Source organism: Triticum urartu, chromosome 3A (genome assembly GCF_056163025.1).
Source record: "Triticum urartu cultivar PI428250 chromosome 3A, HENAU_Tu73, whole genome shotgun sequence".
NCBI lineage: Eukaryota > Viridiplantae > Streptophyta > Magnoliopsida > Poales > Poaceae > Triticum > Triticum urartu.
In genome coordinates, this window is record NC_141875.1 from 147586272 (window position 1) to 147601956 (window position 15685).

At 48.5% G+C, this 15685-nt stretch overlaps 1 protein-coding gene across 1 annotated transcript; it reads left to right on the forward strand.

Moving 5' to 3' along the window:
- The first annotated feature begins 700 nt into the window (after nucleotides 1–700).
- On the forward strand, nucleotides 701–10753 carry LOC125543347 (cytochrome P450 736A117). The gene is made up of 2 exons (XM_048706662.2): nucleotides 701–1767; nucleotides 9946–10753. Exons 1-2 carry the CDS (start codon nucleotides 793–795, stop codon nucleotides 10567–10569), a joined length of 1599 nt encoding a protein of 532 aa, XP_048562619.1. The 5' UTR covers nucleotides 701–792; the 3' UTR covers nucleotides 10570–10753.
- The last annotated feature ends 4932 nt before the right edge of the window (nucleotides 10754–15685 follow it).

The following is a 15685-nucleotide window of genomic DNA, read 5'->3' on the forward strand; positions in this document are numbered from 1 at the left end:
AAAAACCTGGTAACAGAAAACACAACGCAAACAACACACGAAATATGCACTATGAGCGGCACGACTATGCCGAGGAGCATGAGTACATGAATAGCCGGACTTCAGCCATCCACGCTGCGATTGTGGAGGAAGAACATGCTCGCGTCTCCGGAAGGATCCACCGGACGTGGCCGCAAATTCACTCGCGTGCCTAAATGTCGTCGGAGAGGGTCATCTGCCCTCTCGCTCCAGCCCGAGGAGGGCCGATCTTGATCCTGCTGGGCTGGGGTGAGCAGTATAGGTCAAGAGCTTTGCCGATACAGTCACACGGGGGCAGAAGTACTGGTGTTCGTTTGACAATTTGCCATTCCTCCGGAAAGGTCACGCTCACTTGCAAGTTTCAACACTGTTGTTTGTGTTCATATCTTTTGTTGAAATCTGCGGTGGGAAATTAAGATATATACGCCATTCATATAAGTGGATAATATGACTATATTACAGTTTTATTTGCACTATTACGGGATGATACGCCTCACTGCCAGCACCAGCGGCAGCACGTGCCAAATGACAAAAGGACCACCACCCTGATACATAAAGCTATCCATATGTCGCGTTGCCGTAGCCCAGCAGCGGCAACGTCTTACGTGGCTGCATTTAGCGTGCGGTACAGGTGAACATATGAAGACGATCCAGTCTATATATATCTTACGTAGCGTATCTTGGAGGGTTCTACAGAAAATAGAAATCAGCTACATAATCAGAGGCAGAGAGGGTGCAGGTGCGCTTGCGTCGCTACACTACACGGGCTGAGGCATGGACGTCTTGTCACTCTCCGCTCTCTTGCGCTCATCGCCAATCCTCCTCCTCCTCGCCGTGCTCGTGCCAATCTTCTCCTCCTTGTTCCTCTTCTCTGCCAGGAAGAAGCTTTCTCCGTCGTGCACCGATGGCGGCCGGCGGCTGCCTCCGTCGCCGCCCGGGTTTCCCGTCCTCGGCCACCTGCCCCTTCTTGGCTCCCTGCCGCATCGGAAGCTCCGGTCGCTGGCCGAGGCGCACGGCCCGGTCATGCTCCTGCACCTCGGCCGCGTGCCCACCGTCGTGGCCTCCTCGGCCGCCGCGGCGCAGGAGGTCATGAAGACCCGCGACCTGGCCTTCGCTAGCCGCGCCCAGATACGCATGGCCGAGCGGCTCCTCTACGGCCGCGACATGGTGCTGGCGCCCTACGGCGAGTACTGGCGCCAGGCGCGCCGCGTCTGCGTCGTCCACCTCCTCAACCACCGCCGCATCCTGTCCTTCCGCCGCGTCCGGGAGCAGGAGGTCGCCGCCCTGCTCGACGCCGTCCGCCGCCGCTCGCTTCACCCGCCGGGCGTGCTGAACCTCAGCGACATGCTCACCTCCTACTCCAACGCCGTCATCAAGCGGGCCGCGTTCGGCGACGGGGAGTACGGGATCGACGGCGACGACGGGGGCGAGAAACTGAGGAAGGTGCTCGACGACTTCGAGGAGCTGCTGGGGACGCCCACGGTGGGGGAGTTCGTGCCGTGGCTGGCATGGGTGGACACGCTCACAGGGCTGAATGCCAGGGTGACGCGCACGTTCGAGGCGCTCGACGGGTTGCTCGAGCGGGTCATCGCGGACCACCGCAAGCGGCGTCTGGCCGGCGGGCCGGTGGTGGGCGGCGGCGAGGACGATCGGCGGGACTTCGTGGACGTGCTGTTGGACGTGAGCGAGACGGGAGAGGAGGCCGGCGGAGTCCGGTTCGACGTGGTCAGCATCAAGGCCATTATGCTGGTACGTACGTTGTTCGTGCGTGTATTTTGTATCTATTTTGTATGGGAGTATAGCGGTAGTCAATTTTCTGGGGTCAGATCAGCATCCAACGGCCAGGATCATGGCGCATGTTCTTCTTCCTTCCGCTTAAGGCCGACTTGCCCCGCTTCATCCGCCTGCCGCCTCGCCCTCCCCTCAACCTCTTCGGAGAGTTCCTTGCTCAGCCTTGCCAGGGGCGACAGTCGACGGGTTCGCTCCTCAAGTCACACCCACCCTCGGCCTTGATGCGAAATTAACTGACTAACGGCAAAACAAGTTTTAGGGATCTAACATTTAGGAGGCACTATTTTTAAGGAGCAATGCTACACCTACAAACAAATTACATTAAGTTCTACATAATGAGCCGGTTGGCGAATTGTGATTGAGAGTAGGGGGAGGAGGGGCCCACCCCCGAAATTCAGGGTGCCCAAGAAACTTGGTGAAGGAAAGTTACATAAACTTCCGTAACTTCGTTCGTAGGTGTAGGATTACTGGTTTTCTATTAATCAACAAACACTTTTCGCAAGTTCCTTGCTCAGCCTTGCCAGGGGCGATGCGTTCGCTCCTCACGTCACACCCACTTTCGGCCTTGCTGCAAAGTTAACTGACTAACGACAAAGAAGTTTTCAGGGATCTAACATTTTTTTTGAGCCGGGCTAATCCCCTTTTCATTATCGAAATAACGGAAATACAACCGAGTTCCAAGAAAAGATAAACAGGGAAAGGGAAAAAGCGAGCTCAAGCACTCCAGGGAAACCCGCTGTAGTCGCTCGCAATCGAAACGACCACCACGGGGCGAAAACCCTGGAGCACTAGCAACTCACCGCAAAAGTAACAAATGTCTCACAGCCCACACCACAGCCTACGCAGAGGCAGAAAACAAACACCAGTACTAGGAAGACAAACATAACGAAGAGCCTAACACCAATCGCGACCAGCTTTAAGAAAATGAGCTTCAAAAGGAGAGGTCCGCTGCCAAGAGTCATCCGTGGGTGGTCCCCGTGTATGCAGACGCACAAAGGCTCATCATCTTCTTAGCGTTCATCCTCAGCAATGCTGCGCCCTGCTCCAGTTCCGTTCGTTCTTCGCCTTTCAACAAACCTGCCCAGTAGAAAAGATACGCACAAGCATTGAAAACAATCTCAAAAGGAGATGACAATTTCTTGAATTCAAACATAGCTTGATTCCTGCGGTTCCAAATGGCCCAGCAGATGGCCGCAAGCCCCACAGTAAAGTGTTTCTCTCCATGGGGAAGAAAAGCATAACACCAAGAGTAAAACTGACATAGGTTGTTGGGGCACAAATCAGTACCCAGCACTGCACCAACTGTGCGCCAGGCGACCCTAGCGACGGGGCACAGAAAAAATAGATGCAGGTAAGTCTCCCTGCATTTGCAGAACGAGCAACAAGGGTTGCCAGCCCAGTTTCAACGTTTCATCACATCCCTAGTTAGAACAGCGTCCTGTAACAGTTGCCATAGGAAAATCTGTATTTTGACAGGTAATTTGGCCCTCCAAATCTACCTATAGTCACAACCAGCAAGATCTTTTTCCAGATAGGAGTAAACTGACTTGGTAGTGAATCTACCTTTGGGACCAAAACTCCATTCAACGCCGTCGCCCTCATCATAATTTATAATGTTATCAACAGCCCCTGCACCCCCTCTAGTTGGCGGGTCAGATCCGCATTCAGCCTACGTCTGAACATGCCCCCACCAGCCCGGGATTTAAATTGGGCTATAGTATCATTCGGAAAGTTAGCAACACTAAAAAGATCTGCATATAGATCACAGAGAGGAGGGTGGGAACCAATAGGGTCCAGCCACACACGAGCTATGTTGCCAGATTTGATCACTATCCTTCTCCCGGCCATGTATATGTCTTTAACTTTCAAAAGCGACTTCCAGACCGGAGAATCAGCGAATCTGGGTTTGACAGACGCAACCGAGCTGTTTTTGAGGTATTTAGCTTTGACCACTTCTTGCCACAAACCTTCTCCCGTGTCAAGTTTCCACCACCATTTTACTAGAAGAGATAGATTTTGTTTGTGGAGGTCTTTCACCCCCAAGCCTCCTTTACTCTTAGACCTACACACCCTGGTCCATTTGACCAGGTGGTATCGTTTCTTCCCCATCCCACCACACCAGAAAAACTTGCGGCGATACTTGTCTAACCTCTCAATAAAAGATTTGGAGAGGAGAAACATAGACATATAGTAGTAAGCAATACTGGACAGGGAAGAATTCAAAAGGGTTGGCCTCCCCCCGGATGAGGCAGCATTGCCAATCCAGGAGTCACAACATTTGAGGTATCTAATAGCAACAAACTCCCAATCTGAGTTTCTCAAAGAGGAGTAGCTGACTGGCACCCCTAGATATTTCATAGGGAAGTGACCAATTTGACAGCCGAATAGGTCAGCGTATTTTTTGAGGGTCGAATCGCCCCACCCCCCCACACACAACACCTTGCTCTTAAGGAAATTAATCTTGAGACCGGACATCAACTCGAACAAGTACAGGAGAAGTTTAAGGTTGAATGCCTTGTCAATGTCATCTTCAATGCAGATAACTGTGTCATCCGCATACTGCAGAACAGCCACCCCATTAGGAATTAAGTCAGCTGCCAGCCCTTTAAACAAATTGTTTTTCTGGGCATTAAGTATCATCTTAGTAAGACACTCAGCAGCAATGTTAAAGAGAAAAGGGGACATGGGGTCCCCTTGTCGGACCCCCTTATGACTTTGGAAGTAAGGGCCCGTGGTGTTATTAATTTTGACACTAACTGTGCCATTATGAAGAATTTTCTCCACCCATTCACACCATTTTGTGTTGAAGCCCCTCATCTTGTGGCATTCAAGCAAAAACTCCCAGTTAACCTTATCATATGCTTTCTCAAAGTCAAGTTTCAGAACAATTCCTGTTTTCTTCTTGACATGAGTGTGATGTAGAATTTCGTGCAATGTCAGGATCCCGTCCATGATATTACATTTTTTGATAAAAGCATTTTGGTGGCGACTGATGAGTTTGTAAGCAAACACAACAGCCCTGTTATCTAAAACCTTAGTGATCAACTTATAAGGGCATCTCAAAAGACAGATAAGTCGAAACTCTTGGATTTTTTTGGCCCCGTTAATTTTAGGGATCAGAGTAATAGTCCCATAATTCAATCTCTCTACATCCAGTGTCCCTTCATGAAAGGCCTTAAACAAGTTCATAATATCATCTTTAACAACATCCCAACAGAATCGATAGAACTCTGCTAGAATATTATCGGGTCCAGGGGCTCTATTGCTATTCATAGAGAAAAGGGCTTTTTTAACCTCTTCCTCACTAAAGGGTCTAGTCAGGATCTCGTTATCCTCATCTGTGAGTTTTTCATCATCACCCCAAGTGTCAGGATCTAAGTGGAAAAGATTCCCGGGGGCCGGACCAAAAAGCTCTTTATAGTAGTGTGTAGCATGATTAAGCAAGTTATCAGTCCCCTCAATGATGGTGTCACCACATGAGAAGGAGTGAATAGTGTTTTTACGTTTCTTCCCATTGGCAATCCTATGGTAGAAAGCAGTGTTTTGATCACCCTTCAACAGCCAAGTTTCGTGTGATTGTTGAAGCCAATATAATTCCTCATTTACCATGAGTTGCTGGAGTTCGCCACTAAGAGAGGCTCTTTTCATAAGTGTATCGGGATCAAGAGGACCTTGTTCTTCCATAGCTTCTATGCATGCAAGCTCGTCCTTGATCATTTTTTTCTTTTTTTTGGTGTGCCCAAATTTGTCAGAACCCCAACCTTTAAAAAAAAATTTAAACTGCTTCAACTTGATATTTAGGACATCTATAGGGTCCGAGGACTTGACTGGCTTCTGCCAGATTTGCTTGACCAAAGGGAGGAATTCCTCGTTGGCCATCCAACTCATCTCAAATCTGAACTCTCTAGGCTTAGGAGATTGAGGTTGAGAGCTATTTGTGGACATAAGGAGGGGATTATGGTCAGATACATCTCGGACCAATTTCCTGGCAGTAACTAAGGGAAATAAATCTTCTCATTCATAGCTCATAAGAATCCTGTCAAGTTTTTCCAGGGTGGGGTGGACTTGATTATTGGACCAGGTAAACATCCCCCTTCCACAAAGATCTCACGAAGGCATAAGGTATTAATGATAGCATTAAACCTGTCAACATACTGGGAGGCCATCATTTTTTTGTTTTTCTCCCCACTATGTCTAAGGATGTTGAAATCACCACCCACAATGTAAGGCATTGATAAGTGGCTACAATAGTTGGCCAATTCCTCAAGGAATTCATTTTTGGACTCATCATGGGCCGCACCATACACATTAAGCAAAGACCAAACACATTATTTTTTAACATCGAAGATAGTAACTTGAAGGATAAATTTCCCCAAGGACCACGAAACAACTTCCAGATTTTCTCTCTTGACCCCACAGAGGAGACCCCCAGCCTTGCCAATCGAAGGGATCCAATTCCAGTCAAAAGTACCATAAGGATCGATCTTACTAAAGAAACTAGGAGAGAATCTTCTCTTCATCGTCTCCTGTAAACAAAGGAAATCTAGGGAATGATCTTTAATCAGATCAGAGAAGCAGGTGATCATCCCTCTTTTACCTGCCCCTCTACAGTTCCAAAAAATACCATTCATTTAGATTTTTTACCCCTCCCCTCCCCCTAGTTGTAATGCTAGGGGGTATAGTACCATTATCAGAAGTAACAGTGGGCTCCACTGCTTTCTGGCTTCTAGTCCTGGGCCTGGATATAGATGTTTGAATTTTACACGCACTTTTTTTCTTTTTCCTAGACCCAACAACAGTGAAATCAAAAACATCATAGTTCTGCTCATCTCCCCAATTCAGATTGATAGGGATATCCTCGCCCTTCCCATTAGTGATGAGCATCACCTCATCAGGAGGTGTATGTTTTTCTACATCACTATTTCTAATGTGATCTAGTTCCCTAAGGATATAAATCTTAGAAAAATCACAATCAGGAATCATAACACGCATATTTCTAGCTCTAAGCATCAAGTCAAAATTAGACAGAATATCAAAAGAATTATTAGAATTTTTGATACCTTCCAAGTCCCTCTTCTTGCTGGCAGCTTTGGCTCTGTCCTCCACCTTCTCCAAATTGGTCATCTGGGTCCTGGTGCTGAACCTGAGAGTGTTTTCATGTAAGAGGGGAGGTGTGGGGATCACCTCACCATAGCAATCGTGAGCAGAATCAGGTGATTGCACGCTGTACTCAACTGGATCGTTCTCAACAGCGCCAAAAGGGCCCTCCAACTCAGTAACTTTGTTGAGTTTTTCACACTGTCAACATAGGTCTTCCTCACATTCCTTTTTCCATCACCAAGAGTAGCAGATTGACTGCACATATCATGGGAAAGAGATGGAGCAATAGATTTATCATGGGCAGCTAAGGCCTCTTGTTCCATGGTATGAATTAGAAGAGTATCATGGTTCGAGCTATCAGAATTCACTGAGACAGGCGATTCCAGAGCATCATTAACACATTGCTTCCCCACAGTTTTGTTCCCTCCCACATCATGCATACCACCAGAGGAGCTGCCCCTCATATCCTCCTTTAGTCCCTCTCTTTTTTGTTTCTTGGGTGAAGGCTCACCCTGTTCAGTAGAGGCTTTCACACTGATATTCTCTCTGTCAGGATTTCGAACCAGGACTCGTTCCACTTCAAAAGTGAAGTCATAGAAACGATCCCCCAGGACTGACTCAGCCACTGGGATGATCTCATCAATGTTACGACAGCCCAATTTCACTCGAACCGAGTCAGGACGATGCAGAGTGGCCAAGTCAATCTCAAGCGGAACTCCGGCCAGAGAAGCCACAAAAGCAGCATTTGTCTCACATCTTTTGTCAGTGGGGATTCCACCCACTTTGACCCATGCTTTCTCCAGCAAACCTTTGGCCCCATCATCATGTTCCCATCTGGTAACCTTCACCACCGTACTACACGGTTTCATGGTCATGCGATCACTGTAACAGGCTTTTTCCACTTCTCTAATGTTAGGAAATCTAAGAAAGAACACCCTAGGCTCGACCAACTTGGTAGAGCATCTCCATGTTTTGCCTAGGTACAAGAAGAACACGTCGTTCATCTGTTTGACAGTGGGATTTCCTTTCAATACCGTGATCATGACGTTACACGACCTCTCCCTAGCTTGTTGAGCAGAACAGTAATCATGGATATAGAAGAACCCCTGTCCCCTAGCTTGAAACACACACATCGGGGCAATGCATTCCCAAGGTAAAAATTCTATGCAAACAGAAGCAAGATGCCCCAACTTGTTGCATCTCTCGCAAAACGCAAGTGAACATCGCACAACAGCGTGACCCGCAATTTTGCAGATGGGGCAAAGATCATCAGAATTGGAGGAAGGCACCTGAGATTTGGCCACGGCCCTCGAATCAGAAGGCGCAGCCGTCATCGTGGCCGGATCCTTGGGCTGATGTGCGCTGCTTCCCCCACCCGAGTCCGCCGAGGCCTTGTTCTTCGCCACCCAGACGCCCCCCGAGCTGGAGCTCTGCCGCTCCGCCGCCGCCGCGGCAGCGTCCCAGCGCGAAGCCTCGGAGGTGTCGGATGCGCCGGATTTGTTGGTGTAGTCGTTGGTGCCATCTCTCCTCCATGAGAAGCGCCCGCCGCCGCGGTCGAACCTGCCCGCGCCGCGGTCAAATCTGCCCGCACCGCGGTCGAAACGTCCGCCACCGCGTCCGAATCGGCCCGCACCGCGGTCCGCGCGCCCGGCGCCGAATCCCTCACGGCAGTCGCCGCGGTAGCCTTGCTCCGTCTTGTCCATGGGATCTGGTGGGCGAGGAGGAGTGGCCACGACTTCAGCGAAGGAGCTGCAGTCTCCACCGATTTTTCCCCGCCACCAAGAGAAGGAAGGGGAGGATTCAGATCTGGATTTAGGGTTATGCGGCGCCGCCCACAGATGAGCGAGAGCTGCGTCTAGGTCAAGAGGAGTATGGAGTGGGTGTTTTGTACTCCCCCTCGATCCGGTGTGGAGCGGGCGGAGCCCGGGATCTAACATTTAGTGAGCACTATTCTTAATGAGCAATGCTACACTTACGAACAAATAACATTAAGTTAAGGTAACAATGAGCCAGCTGACAAACTGTGATTGAGAGCAGAGGAGGAGGGGCCCACCCCCCTGAAATTCAGGGAGCCGAAGAAAATTGGTGAAGGAAGTTACGTAAATGTTCATAACTTCGTTCGTATGTGTAGGATTATTGATTTATTGTAATCAACAAACACATACTTCCTGCGTTCACAAATAATATAAGATGTTTTAGATATTTTACTACATATTACATATGAACTCAAATGAGTGAACAAAAGCACCAAATCGTTACTATATGTATTGATTCAGAAAAAGTTTGAACATCTTGTATTTATGAACGAAGGGTGTACCCCCTCCGTTCCTAACCATATCCATATGACGTTTTGGTAGTTCAAAATATACAGTAAGTTTGCAGCGATCAGCTCGACACTGGACGTAGACAAAACTGGGTCTGCCGATTAATTAGCTCACATCCAAATACAAGTCGATTGATGTGCAAACTGTTGAGAGCTACAGGGAGCGCTGACCCTCATCATCTTCCCTTCCACTTCCACCGTCGACGATGGGTGACGAGGGGAAGAGGCTGCATGCTTGTCGTTGCCGTACGACGCCAATACTGCTTATCAATCGACTACCCTACAGCTTTTGGCGTCATTTTCCCTTCTAATACGTCAATAGTGCTTAGCACTTACGACTAGTAGTCGGCACTCCGCAGACAGTTACGTCTTGTTTGGTCTCCTGCGTCTATTCTCTCTGCTCCAAACAGCTACTCAGGATCGAAGCATTTTACCCAAAATGTCAAGTTGGTGACCCTATGCCGAACTAAATTTGGGTACGACAAAAATAATACTCCCACGTTAGATAGTTCGCAAATTTACATAAACCATTACATAGATGTAGCATTGCTCGAGTAGAATTAACGGCTGAAAGTAAAATAATAGTTTGGCGACTTTGAGCTCGCTTATGTGCAACTAAACTGAATTTCATTGGAGGAATAGCTAGCAAATCTGACATATAAATCTGCAGAAGTACTACAACCTGACACTGTTGGGTATGCATGACTACACAGGATATGTTCGCCGCCGCGACAGACACAACCTACACGACAATGGAGTGGACCATGGCGGAGCTCATCAACCACCCGCGCGTAATGCAGAAGCTCCAGGACGAGATCCGCGCGGCCGTCAATGGCGGCAGCGGCGTCACCGAGGATCACCTCGGCACGCTGCGCTACCTGAGGGCCGTGATCAGGGAGACGCTCCGGCTGCACGCGCCCCTGCCGCTCCTCTTGCCCCGGGAGACGATGGAGGACACGGAGCTGCTGGGCTACCGCGTCCCGGCACGGACGCGCGTGGTGATCAACGCCTGGGCCATCGGCCGGGACCCGGCGACGTGGGAGCGCGCCGAGGAGTTCGTGCCGGAGCGGTTCGTGGACGACCCGGCGGAGTATGGGGCGGGCCATGACGACTTCAGGGCCGTGCCGTTCGGCGCCGGGAGGAGGGGGTGCCCCGGGGTCGGGTTCGCCGTGCCGTCCATGGAGCTGGCGCTGGCGGGCCTGCTGTACCATTTCGACTGGGAGCTGCCGGCGGCGGCCGGCGGGGCAGTGTCAAAGCTGGACTTGAGCGAGCTGTTTGGGATATCTGTGCGACTCAAGACGGCGCTGCATGTGGTTGCTAAGCCGTCGTCTGCTTAAGCGGCGCGCGCGGCTTGCTTGAAGATGTAATGCTACCTTTCATACTGGTGGTTGTTTTGTGTTCTTGTATGTACTATATACTGCTTGAAATGTATTGCGAGATCATGTAGGCGCGTGTTGCCGCGCCCGTTCATTAAGATTGTAGAATGCCAAGAACTGGTAAACATATATTTTGATTTACGCATAGCAAAGTGTGCAGACCACGTCAAAATAGACTTGTTATGATCACCGAGTGGCACTTGGATGAAATCGTGTGGTGGCAAAAAAGAACCGACGATAATAATCCTAACCGAAACACAATGGCCTCCCTCACCATGATCGTTTTTTAGGCCATTTGATACAAGAGAAACGCCCTTGTTTTCCGTCACAAAAGCACGCCGCCGCCGATCCTTCTTACCAACATTTTAGAAGATGCAAAACTTTGGGTCACCGCGGGCGCAAAGAAATTAGGGAACATCATAGTGTACGAGTAATTGCCATGTTGCATTTGTGAGTGCGTGGTGAAAAACTCTAAACTCTACTCTCCCTTATTAAATTGAGATGCAAATCTTTTGTCCCCGTTTCAAATATATATATATATATAACAAGAACTTTTGCAGAAGTCACATAGTGAGCTTAGATAACTAAGGCCCCCCGCAAAAAAAAAACTTAGATAACTAAGGAATACTAAAACATAAGCATGGAACCAAGTAGTTAGTTGAGCATATGCTAACTATTTTTAACAAGCCAAAACCATTTCTATATCTGGACATGTTCACTTTGAATAAATAAAAAAAAGCAAACGAAAGCACATTAGCTCATGTGCATTTTTCTTGTAGGTCTACATATCCAAGTAGTACATGTAGTGCGCTCAGTGGCGTCCAACAAACCTGGCAAAAAAGTTACATTTAGTACCTTTATAGCGAGTGTCATCACAGGATAGTTTTCAGCATGCTGCTCTTCCTTGAACCTCCTTGCGTACATCTTCTGTAGATGATATCGGTAGGTACTTGAACTTCGCAGCGCACATTTCTGTAGATGACAAGCCTGTACAACAGTCAAATGGGTTGCATATAAGAAGCAAAGTATGGTAGGAGAACATAAAAGATATGGAGGTGATATCACATTGCTTAGGTACGTAATATGCATCAACGCCATCCTAATTAACTTACATAACGAGCACCTTCGAAATTTTTGATACATTTTTAGAAGGAAGCCTAGGCAAAGTCATTGGGTGCATGGAGGAAGATTTAGTCCCTTAAAAACATACCTTAATTCTGAAGCGATAAATAATCTATCTCCTGTCATAATCAGCCTCGTTAGATAGCAGATGGTGACTATTAGGCTCATCGTAGCTAAGAACCAGTTTATTCATTACGTTGAAAATAAGATCAAAATCAGATATATTTATGCCACATCTTCTCGTAACTAAAAAGAGCATGAGTGCTAGTTAATAGCTCTCACAAGGCGCGATTATGAGGTTATATTTAGTATCATGGTAGCTCAGTTTCAATACCAAAGAATAAAGTGTGCCATATTGATTGTTCACCCAGTCACCCTACATCAGTGTAGTCTGAGAAGCCTTACAGTTCACATTGAAAAGAGAGATATTTTACAAATATAGCTGAGCATCAAATTCAGCATAGTGCACGGTCAACCGAAGATCTCTACAAATCCACACAGAGAAATCCTTTCTTACAGAAAGAGAATTCTTTTGAAATAAATATAAATATCTAGATGAAAGTTATTTCTACAAATAAGGCCATGTTCCCAGTGCATATGATCATATTTCTGCATCAAATTTGACATGGATAATTGTTATAGCATACATGATATATATGGTGCCAATGGACCAATGTGGAGTTAGGCTATTATGCCAAGTTAGCTCTCAATCACTAATTTTTGCAGATAATGAGCATAATAAAAGAAGTTATTGTTCCAAGAAATGAATTTAAAAGCAACCAAAATAGCAGATGTGGCATTCAAACGGAGATATGACAATATGCAAAAACTAAATAGAAAATGTGCCCAAGTTAGCTCTCGGTTAAATATACACCGTTGTTGTTGTATGGTGTGGTACGATGTATTCTTTTCTCACTCCAGTGAACAGTGGTGAGCATAGACGCAAAAATCATGGTTAAATATACATGCATGCATGGAGTCCGACACTAGCTTAAGCTAATTTACTGCACAGGTTATCAACAGTGGTGAACAGTGGTTAAATATACATGCATGGAGTCCGACACTAGCTTAAGCTAATTTACTGCACAGGTTTTCAGCCGATCCATCGATTCGCTAGCTAGCTAGCATACAGTACCGCGACAAGGATTTCATGCAACTGCGGGGGCACCCAGGTTTATGGTGCCAGTTTTTTTTATTTTGGCTTTCGATTTTTAAAGTTCTATATCTTTAAACTGAAAAAATTAAATTAAGTTCTGATTTCATATTCGTGTTTCTCATGACTAGTGCTTTGAAATAAGATCCATTTTAAATATGTTTTAATGACTTCTAAAATATTCTGTTGACCGGGCGACCGATAAAAATCAATTATTATGTGCCTATGACCAACAGAAAAAATTCTTAAAATTATATCCCTGAAACTTGTTGAAACTTTGCATTTTTAGATGCAAAAACCGTAACTCTCTGTTTGGATGTTCGCATTCGAAGCCTTGGCATTGCATTGGTTTGAATATCAATATCACAGGATATTGGTATTGACATTGAATGCCGATATTTTTGTTTGGATGTTTAGGTATTCGAAATAGACTTGACATTGAGACTGAATGCCAAATGATGTTTGGTTGGTCAAATCGGGGTGAAGGTCACTGAAGAGAAACTGAGAGGGACTGCTACCTCCTTCATGAGCGGCCCTAAGGGGCGAATGTTGACCTCCGGGCAGCCCCAGTCCAGGAAGAAGACTTCGAGCGAGGTGCCATCCTTGCAGCACCTGAAAAGCAGTGGCACGGCGGAGGTGTCCGGGTAGTCGGCAGTCGAGGTCCAAAGCGGGACTGGGATAGCCGGCGGTCGAGGGTCGGGACGCGGCCCGAGCAATCGGCGAGCAGCTGCAGGATCGCCATCACGTGAACAGGACCCCCCCCGCCTAGGATGCACAGAAGAGAGATGAGAATGGGCCGAGACAAAAGGTAAAGGAAGTGTGGTGAGGCGGGGGTGGAGGGTGTCGGTGTCAAAACCGGCCGATCTCGGGTAGGGGGTCCCGAACTGTGCGTCTGAGGATTGAAGGTAACAAGAGACAAGGGACACGATGTTTACCCAGATTCGGGCCCTCTTAATGGAGGTAATACCCTACTTCTTGCTTGATTGACTTTGATAACTATAGGGGATACAAGAGTTGATCTACCTCGAGATCGTAATGGCTAAACCCGATATGTCTAGCCTATATGATTATGATTGCTTCTACGGACTAAACCCTCCAGTTTATATAGACACCGGAGGGGCCTAGGGTTGTACAGAGTCGGTTTACAAAGAAAGGAATCTTCATATCCGAACGCCAAGCTTGCCATCCATGCAAAGGAGAGTCCTATCCAGACACGGGGGAAGGCCTTCTATCTTGTATCTTCACGGCCCACTAGTCCGGCCCATGTCACATAGCCTGGACGCCCAGGGACCCCCTAATCCAGGACTCACTCAGTAGCCCCTGAACCAGGCTTCAATGATGATGTGTCCGGTATGCAGATTGTTTACGACATTGCAAGGCGGGTTCCTCGTCCGAATACTCCAAAGTAGCTGAATAAAAGAACTATACCCGGCTCTGTATAATCAGTTACAACCCTAAACCACAAGGGTGAAATACTTAAACAAAACAAATAATGCCCACTGACAGCTTTTTCGGCGAGACATTATGTTCTGGCCTTATCATTATTTCGAACCGTTTTGTGGCCTCCTGCTCTGCGCCTCGAGATCGTGTCCCCTCATTGCGGGATTCTCATCAATACGGGTTTGGGTAATCCAACCGCGCCGTTCGCACGACCCCTTGGGAATAGGCGAGTTTTAAGGCCCGTGGGGGGGGGCTTGATATTCACTGCCTTTATGTAACACCCCGGATATGATTTACCTAATATGTAATCCAACTCTTGCCGTTTCCGGCGTTAAGTTATTTTATTTTCTCGGGTTCGGGTTTTTGTCTCCGTGTGTTGTTGTTGTTGTTGTATTGCATCTCATATCATGTCATCATGTGCATTGCATTTGCATACGTGTTCGTCTCATGCATCCGAGCATTTTCCCCGTTGTCCGTTTTGCATTCCGGCGCTCCGTTCTCCTCCGGTGGTCATTTCTACCTTTCTTTCGTGTGTGGGGATTAAACATTTCCGGATTGGACCGAGACTTGCCAAGCGGCCTTGGTTTACTACCGGTTGACCGCCTGTCAAGTTTCGTACCATTTGGACTTCGTTTGATGCTCCAACGGTTAACCGAGGGACCGAAAAGGCCTCGTGTGTGTTGCAGCCCAACACCCCTCCATTTTGGCCCAAAACCCACCAAAACCCTCTCCATCATCTAGAGCAGACGATCACGATCGCGTGGCCGAAAACCGCACCTCATTTGGACACTCCTAGCTCCCTCTATGCCTATAAATAGCCCCTCCTCCGAAATCCCGGATTCCCCTCGTCTCAAACCCTAAAAAGTCTACCGCGCCGCGCTGGACACGTCCGTGCCGGCCGGACACTGTCCGCCGCTCGCCCGGACCTATCGCTGCGCGCCACGTGGCGGCCGCGGTGCCCACTTCGCTGCCGACCGCGCCGGCCCGCCCGAGCCCGCGTAGGGCCCCCGCGGCCCATCTAGCTCCGCCGCCGCCTGCCTCCGTCTTCCCGACGCCTGGCGCCGCGCTCCCCGCGCTCTGGCAGCCACCTCCACCGACTGCTCCGCTGCCTGCCGCCCGGTTGCCGCCGCACCTTCCTCGCCGGAGCAGCGCGCCGCCCGCGCCCGGCCGCCTCCACCGCGTTCCCCTCATCGCCCCTCGCCGCCCGGGACGGATCCGGCCGCCCCCGCGCCCATCCACCTCGCTGGAGCTCCAGCTTCTCGCCGGCAGCCTCGGATCTCGCCGGTGAACAGTAGATCTCGTCGGTGAACAGTAACCCTAGACCTGGAGGTGGTAATTTCTTCTAAGACCCTGATTTCCAGA